Source organism: Ictidomys tridecemlineatus, chromosome 8 (assembly GCF_052094955.1).
Source record: "Ictidomys tridecemlineatus isolate mIctTri1 chromosome 8, mIctTri1.hap1, whole genome shotgun sequence".
NCBI lineage: Eukaryota > Metazoa > Chordata > Mammalia > Rodentia > Sciuridae > Ictidomys > Ictidomys tridecemlineatus.
In genome coordinates this window covers 135306167-135327946 of record NC_135484.1, presented here as the reverse complement: position 1 = coordinate 135327946, position 21780 = coordinate 135306167, and the positions used below count along the sequence as shown (strand labels likewise).

The following is a 21780-nucleotide window of genomic DNA, read 5'->3' as shown; positions in this document are numbered from 1 at the left end:
AGATATTTACATTCTAGTTTTGCTGTGTGCAGGTTTTCCCAAAAGCTGCTGAAATTAATTTCTGAACACTACCCTTTTGATATCAACTTCCTAGAAGAAAAACAAAAGAAAATAGATAATAGCAATGACTATTATAGCTAATGAATTGATAATGTCTCCATATTAATAAAGTCTTCTTACCATTTCACTGAATAAAATAACATGGAATGGAAAAAAATGGAATTGTACAAGGTAATTTAATTCCGAGTCTGATATAAAAAAACAGAAAAATAAATAGTTCTGTTGATGGGAAAAAAAGAAGCCAGGCCCCCCCCAAAAGAATAGCATTTTATGATTTAATTATATAAAATTTTAATAATTGCAAACCAATCTGCAGTGACAAAAATATTAATGACTGCTTGAGGACTGGGCTCCAGAGAAGAATGAGAGATTATAAAGGGAAATGAAAAAATTTGTGGGACTTGTGGATCTATTCACTATTATCTTGACAGTAACATTGATTTCTTGGGTATAAAAATGTGTCAAAACTCATTTTATTCATTAAATATGTGCAATACCTTATATGCTAATGTATTTAACAAAGCTGCTCTTAAAATCCCTCTGGATCACTCCTTCTTTGCCATTCCATTGACACCATCTAGGTTGAGGTCCCCTCACTACAACTCACCTCTGCTATACAGTTTTGCATTTTGTATGTGTGTGTGTGTGTGTGTGTGTGTGTGTGTGTGTGTGTGTGTGTGTATTATAGGGATATAGCTTCACTTGACTATATTCACATTAGTATAACTACCATTTTGCTATCAGGTGACCCTGGCATGTATCTCAGACCCTACAGGACAAACCAGATCATTAACATAGCTGAGCATATGGTGCTGGCCTCTGATGCCTGTATTTTTTTCTGAAATGATGTTGAGTATTTTAATAGTTTTTCAGAAAAGTCAAGTACATCCTAGTGGTCATGGCTCCTCTTTGTCTAGCTTAGCATTCCCCCTTCCTCCTGCCTTGCCTTGGAGTGCAAGGATTCTCCTGCACTGCTTCTGCACAAAACATGCTTCTGTCCATGAGTCCTTAGTAAGTTGCCCATAGTGCAACCCAATATCTGTCTGTCTCTTTGTTCTCATGACATCTTCCACCTTTGGTAGCCTGTTGTCATACACTGGGACTGGGTTTTCCTGAAACACACATATATGCATGCATTTGTATATAGGTGTATCCTTGTATGAATGTGTCTATGTGCTTGCATATATTCTGTATCAGTAGTTCTTGTCCAAGGTGATTTTGCCCCCACACCTTAGGGGACTCTTGGCTGTTTCTGGACACATTTTGGGTTTTCATAATTGGGGGTAGATGTGCCACTGACATCTATTGGTTGGAGGTCAGGATTTTGCCACACATCTACAACACTTTAGACTGTGCCTATAACAAAAGGTGATCTGACCCAAAATGTTAATGGTGCTGTGACCTAGAAACCCTTTTCTAGTGAAGCAGACCTGTTGACACCTCTTCTTCTCCCTAGAATTATTGTTTCTACCATGTGTACCTCCTGACACCTGCTGACCCTCTAAGTCCCCTATCAAAGAAAGGCCTGCTCCATTTGCATCTTGACCTTATTGACAGCTATCCTCATTCAAATTCTTAACCCTTAGTTGTTTTATCTGGCACCTCCTTTAACACTTATAACATACTTCTTTGAGTTACCTTTGGTGTTCCTGTCTGAAAGTTGCAGAGACTGACCATAAGCTCCTTGAGGACAGACCCACTTCTTATTCATCTTGGTGTCTTTTTTGGATCCTGGTAATTAAACTAAAATATGAAGCATACCATGAAAAGTGCTATAATAACACTTGTTTGTTGGTTCATTCTGATCAGGAGGGTTCTCCCAGGAGATAGCATTGATCATGGCTGTTATTAGTGAATTTTCTCTCTGACATAAAGTATTTATCTTTCAATTACAATGTCTAAGTGGGTTTAAAAACTGTTTTTTTGAGATAGAGTGTCACTTGGTCTCCAACTGCTATACTTGAGTGGTCTTCCTGCCTCAGTTCCCCCAAATAGCTGGAACTATAGGGTTTTAGGACACCAAATTCAAGAGTGTTTTTATTTAACCTCTCAATCTGTGTAGATATTTAGAAATCTTTAAGTCATCTGTATTTATTGTCATGATGGTTTTTCTAAGACTCTAACTTATAAAAGATGAAGGACCACACCTAAATTACAGAGCATAGCAATGTGCCCTAGAGATTGCTTCAGCCTGAATCTTAAGCCTACATCTCGTGGTAATAAATAGCATTGCCCAGCTGGAGATTGTTAAGGCCCATGACATCATGTACATTATGATGATTGTGAATAGTCTCTATGTATCTGAAAGGGTCACCCACCTATGTATTAAGTAAAGCTAACACCTAGGACAGTTGGCAGCCTGCATTTATGTAATTGTGGCCTCTATAAGTTCTTACACTTCCCAGAATTATTCTCATCACACTGCTTGTGAGTTTTTTTCTTTCAAAAAACTCCAAATTCTTTCATGAAAGTCCTAGCAGAGAATAAGAGGAGAGAGTGACAAGTCAACTCCCTGGTCAGAAAGTTCCTGACCATGCCTTATCACTTCTCAGTTGCTGTCGCACAAGGACACTGTACCCCCAAGCTAGAAGCCTATGTCACCCTTTGACTCCCATGTCTGCAGATTCCCAGGTGTCTCAATCTCCACTAATCCCCATCCCTCATTAAAGATCCCATTTTCTCTGTTGGACATATGATAACATCCTATTCAACCCCATATTTTCATCACAGTTCATTTTAGAAATTTAATCTGATTACATTGCTCTCTCTTTTTAAAATTTGTTCTAATTGATTATACATGACAGTAGAATGCATTTTGTCACATCCTACATAAATTGAGTATGACTTCTCATTCTTCTGGTTGTACATGATGTAGGCTCACACTGGTTGTGTACTCTTATATGCACATAGGTTTTTAGTGTCTGATTCATTCTGCTATCCTTCCTTCCACCATACCCCTCCCCCTCCATTCACTGCCATCTACCTAATCTGAAGTACCTCTATTCTTCCTCAACCCCCTTACCCCATTGTGAATTAGCACCCACATATTAGAGAAAACATTCAGCCTTTAGTTTGGGGGGATTGGCTTATTTATTTAGCATATCCTCCTGTTCCATCCATTTTCCTACAGACGCCATGATTACATTCTTCTTTAAGGCTAATATTCCATTGTGTATATGTACCACACTTTCTTTATCCATTCATCTGTTGAAGGACACCTAGGTTCATTCCATAATTAAGCTACTATGAATTGAGCTGCTGTAAATATTGATGTGGCTACATCACTGTAGTATGCTGATTTTAGATATAAACTTAGGAGTACAATAGCTGGTTCAAATAGTGGTTGCACTCTGTTTTCCAGGAATATCTATTTTGCTTTCCATAATGGATACATCAATTTGCAGTCCCATCAGCAATGTGTGAGTGTACCTTTTCCCCCACATCTTTGCCAACATGTATTGTTTTTTGTGTTTTTCATAATTGCCATTCTGACTGGAATGAAATGAAATCTTAGAATAGTTTTGATTTGCATTTCTCTAACTGCTAAAAATCTTGAATATTTTTACATATAATTGTTGATTGATTATATTTCTTCTGTGAAGTGTCTCTTCAGTTCCTTAGACCATTTATTGATGGAGTTATTTGTTTTTTGGTGATAAGTTTTTTGAATTCTTTATATAGCCTGAAGGCTAATGTGGACTGGGCATGTGGCTCAGTGGTTAAGTGCACCTGAGATCAAAGAAAAACCCTGGTAGAAGAACAAAACAAATAAAAATAAATAAATGAATAAATAAATAAATAAATAGATTTTAGAAACCTAGATCCTGGTTTTATATCCAGAGGATTAAATTATCATTTTTGAAAACACTGAAAATAATTCCTCTTAATTATAGCCAGCATAATTACACATACATTTCCCTTTAGGACATCCATCCTTCACAAACCTGCAACCTGCTTAGACTCTCTGCAACTTGTTTAAACCTTTAGCTTTTGAGCTTTTGGTCTATCTTTCTTCCCATTTTGAAACAATCCAGTCATTTTACTTTAGGTCAAACATCATAATTTACATACAAATCTTTCCTCATTCAAAAGATATATCTTAATCCTTTTAACTTTCTTTGTATCTCCCCCACCTCCAACTTTTTGTTTGAAATAAGAGAAAAGGTTTGTTCTGCCTTTTTTCTCTCTTAAATTTAAATTTACAGGTTGAAACAAACCATATGAATCTTTAAAATTTAGACAATTTCCTTCTTTTTAATAAGATACAATACTACATTTTTCAATATCTTCATCAAAATGCTCATTAAGACCTTTCTCCCTTTATCATTCTGTATAGAATTGCACATGTTAGTTTGAACATTAACTCTTTAAAGCCCTTTTTTTATTGAACCCAGGGACACTCAACTACTTAGCCACATATCCCAGCCATTTTTATATTTTATTTAGAGAAAGGGTCTCAGGAAGTTGCTAAAGTTCTTGCTAAATTGGTGAGGCTGGCTTTGAACTTGCAATCCTCCTGCCTCAACTTCCCTAACCACTTGTATTACAGGCAGGTGCCACTGTACTCAGTAAAGCCTTATTTTTAAGTAAATATGCAGGGAAGAGCAAAAGTAAGTTGTTTTTCTATATACCAATCATTTATAAAAATACATTTAATAGATATTATTATCAGGAAGCTAAGACTATTTGAATTTACATTTAGAAGTTGAATTGTCATTGTTGTAATATATGAATGATTCATATGTTTTATCTTCATTTATAAGCATTTACTTTCTTATATTTACCTATTTCCCATTTTTAAATTACTCGTGGAAAACCAAGATATCAGACCAGGATAGTCAATACCTTATTTCTTTGTCAAACATAAAAGTTAAAATTGTATTTAAAACAGAAAGCAATGGACATTGCATCTTAAACATCTAACAGAGATAAATATAATCCTGAATGGCCAGCAACCTGAGAAAAATATTAAGAATTTTAGACAATTTATTTATTTATTTATTTATTTATTTATTTATTTATTTATTTATTTAGTGTTGGGGTGGGTACTGGGGAGTGAATACAATGGCACTTGGCCACTGAGCCACATTCCCAGCCCTACTTTTTTATCTGAGACAGTATCTCACTGAGTTGCTTAGTGTCTTGCCTTTGCTGTGGCTGACTTTGAACTCAAAATCCTCCTGCCTCATTCTCTGGAGCCACTGGGATTATAGGTGGGAGCCACTGCTCCTGGTTAATTTTAGATATTCAGAATTTTATCTTACCAACAAATTTAAATTAACTCATTTGTGAGATGTATATTCACATTGAATTCTACTTATGAGCAGAAATTATGATAATATGTACTTATTGGTTTATAAAATGAGAGTTGAATAAAAATTACATTCACAGGAAACTGAATGACTGTTGTCATTTGGATACAGAATGGTGCCCAAAACCTTATGTGTTTGTTGGCTTCATTTGACCAATTTATACCAGTTTTATTTATAATGATAGATTTAACAGACTACAAAACTTATTTTGTTGTTGTTCTTGATGGAGATTAAGATGCCTTGAATTCGGTAGGGAATTGTGTACTTAGAAAGTAAGAGCTCTAAGTATTTTTCTACATTTTCTTTTCCTTCTTAAAATTTTTATTCAAAATATCCTTTCTATTTTATTCAAGAGAACATTTTACCAATGTAAAATCATGCTCTGGTGGTCTAATTGTTCATAGGATATTCCAAAATAAAGGGACTCTGGAAGGTTTTCATGGAAGATAAACTGATGCAAACTGTGCTTCTCTGTGATACTGATAATACAGTACCATTCAATGCAGCCTATACCTAATGTAATTTAGTCTAACACAGTTGACCCTAATTTCTGACATCTCCATTGTTTGAAAAAACACATGGGAATAAAATGCTATATGCTTACAATGCACCTAGAGCTTTTTAATAACAACCTCTCTTTTGGTTTTGGAATCTTTACATTAGTATTTTTTTGTTTAGTGCCCTCTTTAACCAGAATCTCAGAACTCTTTCATTTTTGTAATAACATTTAATTTACTTATTTTTCATATAGTGGCCCTGCTACAATAGGATATAGCATCTTTTATATAATAGGAACCAAAAAGGGAAATTTCCTTTAACTCCCTTTTTATATTTTATCATAAGCAGCAACAGTAAAATGCATATATAGATCATTTCTAGACAAATTGTGAAGCTAATGACTGATTTGTTTCTGCCTATATGCATTGTCTTTGTTTTATTAGCAGTGGGCATTATGGTCTGTTAAAGAGGGAAGAAAGTCATCATGCTGCGTTTAGTGGCATCCATATATTGCATGTCTGTATTTTTTGTTGTATTGTAAAAAATTTCCTAATCAACAATGTTGTGATGTTATAAAACAAATGAAAACAATCAAACAAATTTAAAAAAAAACAAGACATTTAGGCAGAATGTACTTCTAGATCACATCAGGGACAGACAAGATATCCCAGTATCTCAAAGACTGTGACAGGTCATATGGTAGGATGTGGCCCTGTAAATCAAAGGCTCTTCTCTTGAGAGTCCCCCCAAACAGAATTTCTTCTGCCCAAGTACTTAGTGTAGGCTGTGTTCCCACAAATGCCCAGACGTTCTTCTGTCTGCCTTTGATTTATCAGAAAAGGGTAAAGAGAGACCTAGAATCTGAGAACCAGCTGCTCATATTATGAGGGGGGATGGGGGATGAAAGAAAATGTTCTTAGAAGACCATGGCCAAGGGCAAGAGGGAGTCAGGGTTGGACTCAGAAGAGTGCACAGGAAGAGAGGCTCTGAAGAAAGTAAATGGACATGAACCACCACTTACCAGAAGCTGCAGTTAAGACAGAGACCAGAAGATAAAGGTGAACGGGGTCTCCCCAGCTGGTTCCCTCAGGGGTGAGGGAAGAAAGATCCTTAATGAAAGGGACATAGATGGAGCTTGGGGAGCAAGAGAAGAAAGAGGTGTCAGTAAAGGGGGAGGATGATTTTACTGGTTTAGGAGCCAGTAGCCTAGAACAGTGAAAGGAAAAGACAAGCCCAGGGACTAGGGTGTTAGGTAGCTAGTCAGCCATGATGGGTGAGCAGGGCAGGGACAAGGAAGGGAGATTGAAACTGAGGCTGGCCAAGGCCCTGAAGGATGGGTGAGACTCCCCTCTCACTCCCCCCATAACTTGATGGTGGCAGTGACAGGTTGGACCCAGGACCCTGTGGGTTGCCAGTCTCCTAGCCCAATCTTGCCCATCCCAGCTGAGGACAACACTGAGGACTCTGAGGACGTGGCACCTTTGGGAGGCACCATGTGTGGCCTGGATGGTGCTCATTGCACAAAGGCTGGCCATGGCTTTCAGGGCCCATGAAGATATGTGGATATCTAAGAACTTGGCCACTTGTTAGGCATCAGAAATGAGCCAACGAGGGCCCTTGGTGACCGCTAGGTGCTGGCTCCTGGAGACCACATTGTCCAACAAGACAAAGGCCTTATTCACACTGAAGGGTGAGAGAAGCCCCTGAGGAAGGCAGATAGAACCATTAGCCAACCTCAGCCACTTTCATCTCTACCACAGAGAACCAGAGAAACACACCCTATTTGGCCACTGGGAAATGCCCACTACCTGTTGGGACGATTTAGTGCCCTTTGTAGACAACCTGCGTGTATAATAGGATAAAGCTGCTCTCAACAATACCCCCCTGCCTCCACTCCCCTTGCACTAAATACTTCTTCTGCAAAATAATTAAGCACACAGGGGGAGTCTTTAACTCTGGAAAGGACCAGTGAAGCTTAGCCAGTGAGGGGGTGGGGCAGCGAGGAGGTGGGAGAGGACTAGTGGAAAGGAAGGGTTTCCTAAGGAGAAGATGGCACTGTAGTTTGGATCTGGGATGATCCCCAAGTTCCATAGGTTGAAGGTGCATTCATCAGCCTGTGGAGATCCTGAGAGATGGAGGAACTTTTGGAGGTAGGGCCTAGTGGAGGAAGTTAAGCCATGGGTGGTGTGTCTTGGAAGGGAATATTCAGGACACCAGTCACCTCCTCCTTTGCTTTACAGGCCACAGTGAGTGAGCATCTTTGCTCCATCACTTACTGCCACCATGATGAACTGTCCTGAAACAGGCCCAAGAACAACCAAAGAGGCCAACCAAGCCTGAAACCTCTGAAAGTGTGACCCACGATAAAGGATTCCTCCTTTCATGTTGATTATCACAAGTACTTTGTCACAATAATGGGAAGCTAACTATCATTGGTCACAACTGTTCAGCCCCAGAGTAAAGGCAGAGCATGGAATAGTTGGAAACTGCAAAAAATTCTATAAGGTTGGAAAGAAGGATTGATATTGAGAAATGGCAAATGGGGAGAGGAGAAAAGGTTAAATCAGGAACTATCTGGTTAGCTCTCCAAAAAGAGATTAATCTTTATCCTAAAAGCAATGGAAAACTATCAAGTCTGATCACGAGAGGTTGGTCCCCTTAGTAGGAATGTAGCTGGACCACTTATTGTGGGCTTTCTGCAATCAGCTGTGCACCTTTGTGTTAGTCAGCTCTTCATCGCTGTGGCCAAATCATCTGACCAGAATGACCAGGAGAAGGAGATTTCCTTTTGGCTCACAGTTGCAGAGTCTTCATCCATGGTTGACCAGCTCCAGGGCTCTGGAGCAGGGATAAGGCAGAGAATTGATCACTATGGAAAGAATCACCTTTAGTGTGTTCATGATTTTTAAATAAAGAAAAAAGAAATAACAAGTGTGCATGAGGATATGCAGAGAAATTGGAATCTCATACATTGCTGGTAGGAACGTGACATGGGTTAGGCACTGTGCTTGGTGGTTCTTCAAAAGTTAAATAGAATTATCTTATGAACAACAATTCTATTCCTAAATCTGTATATACACAGAATAGTGTAGATAGGTATTCAAGCAAATTCACAAACATGCAATTTCATAGCAGAACTATTAAAAAAAAAACCACAAGGGGATAGAAATCCAAAGTCCATCAATGGATGAGTGAATAAAACAATTGTGTCATATTTAGGTACTGGAATATTATTCAATCATAAAAAGTAATAAAATACTGATGCCACAAAAAGACTCAACCTAGAACACATCACACTAAGTGAAGAAGCCAGACACACAACGTAATATATTTTATGATTCAGTCTATACGGAATATGCAGAACAGGAAAATCCATGGACACAAAAAGCAGAATCATGGTTGCTAGTGACTAGAGGGAGAAAGGGATAAGGATTAACTGCTTAGTGGATACAGATTTCTTTTGGAGGCAATGAAAACCTTTGGGCACACAGTAAAACTTGTGGTTGCACAACACCTTTGCACCATGTATTAGATGGCTCTGAACTGTGAAAATGTGGATGTCATTGGGATAAAAATATCTAAAAGGAACAACAAAGTTGTTGATGTTCAACAACTAAAAAATTACTACAGAGGTCATATAGGATCAAATTATTTAATACCACACTATAGCATGTAGAATATAATCACAAATCTTGGAGACTTTAAGGCCTAGTCCAAAGACTAAGAACAAAAATGATTAATAAATAAGCAATACAACTATCATGGGCAGTTTTTGTGAAAGTTTAAAGATGTACCTCTGATTATGGAGAATGGGAAAATGTCCTGAAGAAGATGACATTAATGGAACTTTAAGCACTAAATGGCATGTCATTGTTTGGGTTGGAGGTTGAGAAATGCAATACTACCAGGCAAGGTATCCTAGCTGCAATGGGGGTATGTGGTAGTTCAAAGCTCTTCAACTGTGCAATCTGTTTGTCATAGACACTGTATAAATTGGGAATACATAATAAAGAGCAGGTGCCAAAGGACCATGATTCTGTTCCCTTGTGTTCCTAGCATATATTGCAATGCAATGGTGATTGGTGAATGCCAAAGGTAGACAAAATGTTCATTAAAGTTTTTTTTTTTTGGATGTAGATGGACACAATATCTTTATTTTATTTATTTTAATTTATATGTGGTGATGAGAGTCTAACCCTAACTTGCTAGACAAGTGCTCTACCATTGAGACACTTCCTTGAAGTACCAGGAAAGCACAAGATAAGTAAAAGGAATTCCATGTGGAATGAGTGGGAAATGTGTTAGGGGCCATCTGGGGAAAGTTTGCAAGCTATCCTATGCAATCTGTACTGCACACATAATACAACAGGGAATCAGGACAGTCTATTGGCCATGACCCTGGTTCTATGGTACAAATGAGTGGGCAGTATGGGGACAGCTGAGTGTGGTGTATCAGGAGATCACACTGGCAAGTTGTTCAGAAGGCTTAGGACCTTGCCCTCATTTTTCTACTTGGTGTTCACCTAAAGGCCCATCCTTATGAACTGTAGTGAAAATTTGGGGACATGGAAAAAGGGAAAATCTCCATGGAGAGGAAGTGCAACCCTTGGGGAGATGAGAACCTACCACAGAACAGAACAGTGTTGGATTCATGATGCCTGATGAAGAAAAGGAAGGGGTGGTCAGCACAGAATGTTGGTGAACATGAATCACACTAACCCACTATATCTATGTTGGTGGCTGCCGAAGCCTCAGTCCCTTCTTCATTCACCTCCACAACACTCTTGTGCACAACCTTGGACAGACACAGGTCTGTCTCAGATGACATGGCAGAGAAGTCAGCCTGGCCCTGTTGAAAGGCATCGACCATTCCCAAACGCTGAAGCACAGACTCCATGTCATAATCCCCCTGCAGTTTAAACCTCGGAAGGAGAACTTCCACTTCAATATTCTGCAAAGAGGCTGCCTTGGTCCAGGCTATGAATTTCTCAAAAGTCAGGTTATTTTCCACCTGAAAGACCAGAATCACAGGTTCATATTCAGACTATGGTGGGTATCGACAGACACACAGACATTTCCATGAATATTCCTTATTGACTGTCCACACAGGACTGGAAGTGCCTTCAGCTGCCCAGAAACTTGTGAGGGATCTGGCTTTTCTAACACCCCACATGCTATCTCATATATATTTCCCTGCATGAAGACTGTGGCTGTCCCTCCTTATTCATCCACTAGCAAGCCATGTTTATTTGTGAAAAGCATCTATGCCAAGTCAAGGGGGCTTTTCTTGTGTTTTTTTTTTTTTTGTTGTTGTTGCTTTGAATGAGGTTTAGTTTTCATACAATAAACCATTGCTGACAAGCCAAAGACACTGGGCAAAGGAAGGGCTCTCAGTGTGGGCCTCTCCAGGAGAGGGACAACTGCCTATGGTGGAATGAGGCACTGTTTGTGGAAACTCATCTTCACATTAGGGAGCTGAAGAGAGGGAAAGCCCATGGGAGCTGCTCTGCTCCCAGTGACCATTCAGGTCATCACAGTGCACTGCCACCATTGAGAGGATGGTTAACTCTCTTGCTATAGGGATCATATCACAAGGAAGCAAGGCAGACAGGGCTGGGCCATTTGGGCTCATGGGTTGGAGATACTGTGAAAGAAAGGCACAGGGTGTACCCACTTCTTCTCACAGAAATTGTGAGTTTAAAGGAGTGCAGCCCCTCCCAACTCACCACCCTGAGGTCCATGTCCTCATCTGGGAGCAGGATGATCATGCTCAGCGTCTTGCCAGCATAAGGCAGCTCCAACACCTGTGTCTGGGCCTCACGGATGTAGACATAGTTAAAATTGGCTTCTTTCCACATCATCTGCACTGACCTTTCCTCCTCCTGAGAGGATTGATCACATGAGCACAGCATTTAAAACAGTATTAAAAGGAGAAACAAAACTCTCAACTCTTCTGTGGTCCAGCACTGCTAGAAATTAATAAATAGTTATCTGAAACATGCCTTATAAATAAGGGGAGGAGCTTAATGCATACAAGCTTCCTTATTGCATTACATTGCATCTTTAGGGTTTACAGAATCAAGCAAAGTATTCTAATATCTGTTTTACTTAAACTTATAGCTCACAGTTGCCCAGGACCTTTGCAGTCATTTTTAATAATAAGAAGTTGCAGATGCTGAACCAATAATGATAAATTATAAATAACAACAATTCAAGTGTGAGATTATTTTTTAAAATATTTTAGTTGTAGTTGGACACAATAACTAGTTATTTTATTTTATTTATTTTTATGTGGTGCTGAAGATCAAACCCAGAGCATTGCACATGATAGGCAAGTACTGTACCTCAAAGCCAGAACTCCAGTAACTAAATATGAGATTATTTTAATTTAAAGAATAATAGATGGAAAATCTGGGGTGTAGCTTCATGGTACACCACTTGCTTAACATGCACAAGCTCTGAGGTTGATCCCTCATTGCACAAAAATGTAAAAACAAAACAAAAATCCTGATTTAAGACATGTGTTTTCATATTTCCTCTTTGTACTCTGTCTCATGTCTCTGATATATATAATAGCAACTATTGTCTATAAGAAGATGTTTGTGTCCAGAATAAGGTTAAGCCAATACATGTAGGATACTTCTTCAGAGGCAGTTAGAGTCGTAATAGGCTAGAAACCATAATAGATACCAAGTATTATTTTTCAAATCATTTTTGACTGAGATTAAAATTCATTAAGAGAGATAATAAGTTTGAAATTATTATTAACCATTTATGCCTTTACAAAGTTAAATTTTCTATGCAATTTCTTCATCAGATTAGCATAATTTTTGATGTCTCACCCTACCTGGTTTACTTTGAAAGGCATTTCTTTTGTGCTTGATTTGTCAAATAGCTTGTACCATGTTCCTTGGAAGTAGATGGCATTGACAAGAATCATCCTGACCTGCTCATTAATTGAGCCCATTGGTAGCAACTCTGGAATTTTTCCTTTTAAGAAAAGCACAAACTCTGTCAGTTACTTTTTTTGAATCTTTAGTGAATAAGCATGACACAATGTCTTGGAGATTCAAACATTCTGCTTTCAAATGTGCTGAGTTTGGATGATGTGTATAAAAGTCAAAAATCCCAGCTATGAGTGGTATTCATGACCACAGGCACTGGAAGAGCCACCAAGTTGAAGATATTGAAAGATTTCTATGTCACTGGAGGAAAGCAGATTGGGACAAAGCAGAAACTTGACACCACGTTGGAGAAGAAGACAAGCAGCAAAGAAGAGAGGGGCTGGGTAGAAGCTGACATTACCTGTTGTGTGTGGGTAAGAGCAGTGTCAAGTCTAAGGCTCTGTGGTCAGGCCCAGTTCTAACATTGTACAGCTACCTGCAACATTCCTGAGGCACACAGAATTGAATAGCTCCAAAGCAGGGACATGGGAGGTGTTTCTGGAAACTACAGAAGAAATAATATGATATCACCCTCCTGGCACCTGGAATCCCTGGAACAGGTAATGATTTGTGTAGGTGAAGGTATGTCCTTCTTTCCCTGTATATCAAGTGGTATAGTTCCAAGGAACTAAGAGCATCCCTGCTAATTTGCTGCCTCTAGAGGGCACAAGAAGAAAAGATTCCAAGAAGAAATAGTGAAAAGTACTACCTCTAGTTTTTACTAACTCATTTGTTGGCAGAAATAGAGACATTCCTAGTGGTGTATAAGTGCCTGGATGGTTCAAACATCAAAGCATTATTGATCTAGAGGACAAAGGTTAGAACCTGTCACACTCTAAAAAGAAATTAGTATGTTTTAACCTCACAAGCAGGGTGTTTTCAATCTGTGGAATGGATCAGCCCTGAAAGAAATTCTGTAGTTGACTAATCAAGTCTAGGCTTCTCAAATCTAATGAAGTGTGCTTAAGTAAGAGATAGGAAAGAAGAAGTAGGAGAATTCACCTTAAAAGTGGGAGGAATAAAGTCCGAACTGATCCCAGGAAGAGGAGGGCCAAGGGCATGACTTGGGAAGATCTGGCCATTGATCTGTTTTCATAGATAAGAGTCACCTGCTGTGAGAACAATAAAGGCCAGTGACATGTAAAGTATTATATGGGAAATCTGACTCACAAGTTTCTGTTAACACTTGCATCAGTGACTCTGGTACTAGGAAAACAGACAGCATTAATTCTCTGGTTTTGAAAACCTGAGCACTGATCAGATCTTCTGTGAGCCACTAAGGTTCACAGGCACCAAGAGGCTCAGCCAGGCAACCTTGCTCTGATGGTTCTGCAACACCAGTGACATTAGCAGTGAGGAGGAGAGGTAGAGGAGAGAGGAGAGGAGAACAGAGGTAGGGTGTGAGGAGAGGGAAATAACTTATAATTCTGACCTTTTGTCTCTTTTGAGACCCAAGTATTTATGTGCTCCCTGGACTTCTCTGTAGCTTCAGCAAAGGACAGCAGCTCCAGCTCCACATGGTAGAACTGAAGACAGGACTCCTTAAATGTCTTTGGAGAGGAATAGTTCAAATGGTCAGGTTGCTCAATAAAATGACAGTGAGCTTCAAAGCATTATGAATGCTAGCTTTAGGCTATTCTAAAAATTTAAAACATGATCAAATATTAAGCTACTTGATCATGAAACATTTTTGTTTGTAAGGAGATATTTTCTGAGCTTGGAAAAACCAGAGAAAATAAATGAAATTTTAGATATTGCCAAAATTGAAATAATACAAGTTATGAATGTACAATTGGATTCTTTATTAAAAAAAGTTTACTGTGAGTTTCTCAAGTTCTCAAGAATATTGTTCTTTTTTTTTTTTTTTGGCAAGTTTTTGCAGTACTGGGGATTGAGCTCAGGACCTTGAGCATAGTAAGCAAATGCTGTACCAGTGAGCTATGTCCCAAGGCAGTTTTTCATTTTGTTTTCAAGACGAGGGTGTCACTAGGTTGCCCAAGATTCTCCCATCTAAGCCTCCCAAGTGTGCCATCCTGCCTGGTCTCTAGGGTCTCTCTTTTGGGTTGTATATTTCCAGGTATTTTAAATACAACTTTTATTGCTCTGCTGACTCAACTTGCTGAAAGGAAATCACAGGTCTTCTCTCCAAAGAGCCTGTTGGCTGTTGTGAGCCAGGCTTGTTCACTTGGGTGAGAAGCATCTGGAAGCCCTTATGGATGTCTTCCTCTGTATTTAAAGACATTTCCTGTATTTAAAGACATTGCCTGTGAAGGAAAGCAAGAAAATCCTCTCAGTTTTGATCTTGATCTCCACAAGAATTTTCAAGCAATTCTTCTCAAATACTGCATGAATTGACCCTTTGAGAGGAAGTTGATTCTAACTTAGAAGTGACACTGTTGGGATAGGTGGAGACAGGGGCCGGGAACTGCTGAGTAAAAGATACAAGTTTTGCACCTGCACAGAGCTCTCTGCATAGTTTATAGATGAGCAATAGAACAAAATGAAAGGGGCATGAGATGTTCAGAAAAGGGACTATTCTTAATTCCTGCATCCCACAGACACCATAAATGTGTCAGAAATAGAGAATAACTTACCTTTATTTATGTACAAAATTATGTAGTTCAAAATACTGAAATAACTTGCATCTCTTTATTTACAAAAAAGATACAGTTCAAAAAACTAAAAATAAAAAAAAATTTGGACAGGAATGCAATCATCATGATAACATTTAAAAGGAAATAAAAGTATAAAATGAGTAATATCATTAATAAGAATAAATTAGTTCTTAAACAGTATCCTAGAGAGAGATAATATATGTATACTATATGATACTTTATATTTCAATAAAGGTGTCATATTGCATCAGAAGAAGAGTTTCATTTGACTCTGAAATACAGAAATCACAGTTTATATTTAATGACCTCAATGTAGGAAACTAAAAATCAACAACACTACAAATAAAATACCAACAACATGGAAATTAACCTACTAATTATTAAAAACAATTTCTTAAGAAATAACTCTCCTATGTAATAATCAAATAACTAACATGTTGTCTATTTTTTTCTTTAGATTTACTCACCACTAGCTTTTGACATTGTATAAATAAATGACAGAGCAGCATAACTTTGGGATTCAACCTTAAATATTAGTACTGAAAAAAGCTATAAAACTAATTTTTCTAGAATTTGTAAAATTACTTCCATTTCCCAACATAATTAAATTTAAATGAGATTTATTTTCTCAGTCTTCCAGTGGTCAACATACCAGCTTTCTTTGTTAGATATTAGCCAGAAAATATGAAGAAAACTTCTGTCGCCTAGCAAAGATATACAACCAAATTGCCAAACCTGTTGTATCAGCTGGAATGCCCTCTACTGGACTATATGAGGTATTCAGGTAAGAGGTTAATGTGACTTGGTTTGACAATTATATTCGACAGAACATATATAAACTTCTTATATCCCACACAAACTGAAATTTCCTGAATAATTTAAAACTCCAAATAAAAACTTTTAGTAAATTAATTTTTACCATGAAAGAAATTGTCAGAATGACAATTCTACAAGTAACCAATTTGGAAATTGGTAATGAAGGTTTATGTAATTTCAGTCTTTTCAACCTTGGAGGCAGATCCTAAACAACAGTAGTAACAGGCAGGAGCAACAGGCATAATGTAATGACAATCTTTTGTAAATATTTCTGTATTAACACAATCATATTTTTGTTAGTCTATTCACTCTACAGATGTTTTCTTATGCATAAACATGAGTCACAGTGGACACATGCTGAGTAGCTCATATCTGTTAAGTCTCTTGTCACAACAAGCAATAGAAGTTCTTTGAGCTATTTCCTCTGTGAAACACCATTTTGAGTAGCAAGTTGTTTTTCCTCTGTGGCTCATGCCCAGGCCTGAGACTTGAAGTACTGTAGGACCAGTTTACCATCACTGCCCAAACACCCCTCATCTGGGGGAGGAGCAAAGAACTGATTCCCATAAGTGAACAAATGTTCCAAGGCCACAATTTTAAGGAACTTCTTGATGAACTCAAGAAAAGTTATAAATGAAAAAGAGATTACACAGTGACCCCTGCGAGCAACCAACCACAACAACTCACTGGAGGAAACTCCTTACCTCTTTCCTTCCCTTCATTCTGTGCTCCCTCCCTGAAATGGTCCAGGCTCACCCCTCCTTCCTCAACAGTTCTGGAAAAACTGAAGGAGGGGATAAAAGACAACCTTGCAGACAAGTCTCTCCTTCTCATTGACAGGAAAGCTTACCTGAACCATCTGGTCTTTGGTGTTCCCCTTTGCCCCCAGGAGCACCATGGCCAAGGCAGAGGAGATGCTCAGGGGAGAAAAAAACACATTTTGTGAAGGTCTGTCTTGACACAGCGTCTTCAAAACCTGGATGGCAAAGGTGCCATTTGCTTTTGAAAGAGAATTTATGATGCAGGGTCTGGGGGCAAAGAAGACAGAGAAACACAATGAAATGGGGCTGAGGATACTGTGTGTGGTCTCTGCTTGGCTTTCATTTTTCTTGTGAATTCAGAAAATTTCTGAGTACCGGCGAAAGCCATGGGAACAGATTAGACATGTGAGGAAGGGGCTGGTCTCTGTAGAACATCAAACTGTCAAGGAAAGGAAGAGCAGAAAAGCAGGCAGAGGAGAACAGAAGTTGACAGGTCAAAGAAAGAAGAGTGAGTAGTCAAAGCCAGAGCAAGGAGGTGGCTGCTTGAAGCCAGAGACAGTGGAGTGTAAACACCATGGGGCAGCTCTATGCATGAGACCCTCCCTCACGGGTGGCTAGCCCTAGACCTTGGGAAACCTCCCTGACAACTTCCCATTTTTCAAAGATCCCCCAATCCTATGTCCAAGCATGCATTTAGCCCCCTCCCAAATCATTCTTCCCCACTCCACTTCTCCAGCCCCTGTGATCCTGTGCCTCGTCTGAACCACCTGGCTCCTCTCCAGAGCCTCTGAGCTCCCTGACCCAGAGATCCCCAGTACCATCAGCCCCTGCTCACTAAAATGCAAATCAAGTAGGCTAGGGAGCCTCAGAAAATGGACTCCCCTAATCAGGTACCCAGATGGATAGACACACAGAATACTGAAAGGGAAGTGCTGTCTGGATCCTATGACCCCAACCTTAAATCTCTAGGGGCCCTAGGGATAAGCTCAAAATGTGTTTTGTAAATGGCATCCCACCTGCCTGGCCCCATCCCTTGCTGCAGTCCTCCTCTGTCACAGTCTCCACTTCTACCCACCCTGATCCCCCCAATCACCTCTGATCTTTGGAAAACACTGATATCCAACATAAAAGGCTTCCTACTCCATCCCTGTCACCAGGCTCCAATCACTCATTGCCCTCTTATAGGCTCAGCACCAGGAGGCCTCTGATGTCCTAGTCTAGAGCTCCATCCTCCTCACCCTGACTCATCACTGCTAATTGTAATTCCTTGTCTCATCTATTGTTGGACCCACAAGACTGGCCTCTGTCTGCAGGAAAGGTACCTGGAATCCTGATTCTAAGCACCTGCAAGTATGCTCAGGAAACAGCAAGAGCTCCATCAATTAGGGGCAAACCTCAGATAAATAAAGGGTGCACTGGTTGTGAACTGGATACTGGAGATTTTAAAAGCACAGTGAAAGGTAAGGCAGAAGTTACTCTGTGACTCCCTGAGGAGAGAGGAGACATGAGGAAATAAGGCAAGTAGGTGGGAGTGGTGTTGGAGCATGAACACCCACCAGGGTGAGGGTCAGGGCTATGGGCAGGCAAGAGGCAAGCAGAAAAGCCAGGAGGCTGTGCAGCATCTTTGTCTTCATGAAATCATGCTGCCCTTCTCTGGGACTTGCCCTAAGCAAGGTCCTGCTGCACCATTGACCCCCATGATCTCCCAAGAAGCTCTTTCTCTAAACACAGCAAATCATTGACTTGTCTTTTCTCATCTCAGTCTCTGGCGTCTCTTCTCCTAGTGGTGGCCTGGGGTTTCTAAAACTTGCCTCCCTTGGTCCACTGTCATTTCAGCCCCTGCACAGAGAAGTACTCACCTTCCACCTTCCACACAGTCTCTCCCTCAGGTCTCAGTGCTGCTAGCCTGGTGCTGACTTCTGAATCACAGGACCAGGATCTACAGCTGTGCCTCTCTCAGGTCCACTCTGGGGCCTCTGCACTCCCAGAGACCTTTATCAGGCCTGTCTTCCAATCAGCATTCACTGCCCCAGGGAAGAAATCCAGTGTGACCTGGGTCAGGTCACTAATCCCCTTGCTCTTTCTCCCCTAGCCTGGCCTCTGTCACACACTGGTTTGCACTGGAACACCAAGGGAGACACTGAGGTGGAGTTGGGCACAGCATGTTTTCGAGAGGATTCTGAAAGTGAAAGCACTCTGAAACTGACAACCAAAGGCAGGCTGCAAAGTCCCCTGGGAAAAACACAGGGAGGACTGGGGAAGGACATAAAACCTAGAACTCTGGGCTTTTCTACTGACAGAAAGCAAAGACAGAGTGACAGGCTGAGATTTTAGGGGAGGAAAGTCGTATAGGTCTATATTCTGAGGCTCCTGCCTGACACAAATGAGAGATTCAGCTAAATGGAATGTGTCCCTTCCCCTATATGCTGTTAGTGGAAACGTAAATTAGCCCCACCACTATGGAAAATGGTAAGAAGTTTCTTCAGGAACTAAAGGTAGTGCTACCTACCACATGATTCAGTTATACCACTCTTCTCTGTGTACATATGAAGGAATCAAAGTCAGCATAGTACAGAGATAGCTGCATACCCATGTTTGACCCAGCAGAGTTCACAAAAGCCAAGTTAAGGAATCAGCCTAGGTGCCCATTAACAGATAAATTCATAAAAAAATTTTGGTAAGTATGTATGTACAGTAGATTTTAATTTAGCCATAAAAAGGAAGTAAATGTAATTTGTAGGAAAATGGATGCAACTGTAAAATATCATATTAAGCAAAACAAGTATCTCATGTTTTCTTTCATATGTAGAATCTAGAGAATAATATAAAATGACATGAAAGTAGAAGATGGACTAATAGGGAAGATAAGGGTGAGAAAAAGTACAAGGGGCGAGGGATAGTGTGTTACAGGTAGGGTGGATTCAGTTAAAGTACTTTACATGCATGTATGAAATTGCTACAATTAAACACTTTTTTGCATAATTACTATGAGCTCATAATTAACTAAAAATAATTTTTAAAAAATGTTGTTTCTAAGGGCTGTGTATATAACTTAGCTGTAATATGTTTGCCTCATATGCACAAGACCATGGCTTAATCCCCAGCACCAGAAAAATAAAAATAAAAACTTTGTTTTCCAATTTCTACACCACTGATTATTACCAGTGCAGCACCCTCATAGAGAACACAGTGTCCTGAATCTGAGCAGCTGATCTATTTTTCAACTTTTGGTGCTTAGGCTGTGGAACTGGTATATAATCAGTCCTACTCCTCATTGGCAATGTGACAGAAACAGAGACTGAATCAAAATGGCTCGGACCTCAAGTGTGTTCATCAGCAGGTTCAGAGGCAGGGACCACCTGGAGCACATTGGTTTAGTAGTTCATGTCATCCAAGGTCCACACTCTTTCCCATCCCTCTTTGTACCAGCTTCAAGCAATTGGAAATACTTCAGGTTGACATGTTGTCAGAAGAAAGAAACAGATCAAATGTCTCTTCCTCTGAAGCAGGGAGAATTTCCTAGAAGTTTGTCCATCAGCTGATACCTGTCTGTTTTCAAATTAATGAAAATTAGTTTTCTCTCCTGAGTGCCTGAGGTGAGGCAAAATATTTAACAGGCCATTTTCTTAGGTGCCAATCCTCCATTTACATGACCCCAAGAATGAGGGCTTCCATAAACTTTGTGCCCTATGTGCCATACCATTTTTTTTAATAACACCTTTATTCTTTGGCACATACTTGTAATCCCATCGGCTAGGGAGGCAGAGTTAGGAGGTCCAGAGTTCAAACCCAGACTAAGCAAATTAGCAAGACCCTGTCTCAATCAAAAATAAAAGTATCTGGGGATCTGGTTCAATGGTTAGGTATCCCTGGCTTTAATCTCTGTATACAAAATAAATCAATGATTAAACATGAAAATAAACAGATAAATAATGCTTGTTAAAAGATGAATATGCATACCGTGATATTGAAAAGAGAAGGAATTTGAGACATTATAAATTCTGTTATTAGCAGAATGAAGGAAAGAAAAGAGTTTAACTGATAGTTTCAAGCTAACACAACAAAGAAAAAATAACTGTAGCATATTTTTTGTCATATTTTAAGATCAGCCATTGAGACAAAATTTTATTCTACTTATCGACTCAACCAACAAAGAGGCTACAGAAACATGTCTCTACTGACTCTCTTCCTATCCCAGGTCATATCCCTCTTCTCTCTATCCATTGTAGATTTAATGAAAGTAATCTGCACCTCCTGATCCCTGGATTTTTATGACAAAATATCTTTAGATCCTGTGGACATTTTTTCAGCTGCTACCTGGTAGTGCTACTAGTGACTTAGGGAATTTGCCCTAGGACCAGGCTAGCATGCACAGCTTGATAAACCCATGTATATCAGAGATAACTCAATCTCAAAATTAGGGTTTAACAATAATCACCCCTTTAAATCCTACAATTCAGGATATTCACAGAGCTGTACAACTGTCTCCAATGTCTGAGTCCAGAACATTTACATCACTTCAAAAACAAATGGAATACTCATTTATAATTATTCTCCAATCCCACCTCCCTCTCCCAACTTCTGGCAACCACTAATCCATTTTTTCTCTATGTATTTGCCTATTGAGAGCATTTCACATAAGGAATCATACAATATGAGGTATTTTGTAATTGCCTTCTTTTACTAACCTGATGTTTTCAAGAATCATTCTTCTTGGTTCAAGGTATGGGCATTTATCTCTTTTTGTGTTGGAAAAATACTTATAATAATATTG

At 39.4% G+C, this 21780-nt stretch overlaps 1 protein-coding gene across 1 annotated transcript; it reads right to left on the bottom strand.

Moving 5' to 3' along the window:
- Positions 1-9171: 9171 nt before the first annotated feature.
- Positions 9172-19195, bottom strand: LOC144366316 (serpin B9-like). The gene is made up of 6 exons (XM_078020446.1): positions 18866-19195; positions 17096-17273; positions 14247-15078; positions 12718-12860; positions 11597-11752; positions 9172-10881 (listed from the first exon to the last, which is right to left on the bottom strand). The coding sequence occupies exons 4-6, from the start codon at positions 12835-12837 to the stop codon at positions 10585-10587; spliced, it is 573 nt and encodes a 190-aa protein (XP_077876572.1). The 5' UTR covers positions 12838-12860; positions 14247-15078; positions 17096-17273; positions 18866-19195; the 3' UTR covers positions 9172-10584.
- Between the last annotated feature and the right edge of the window lie 2585 nt (positions 19196-21780).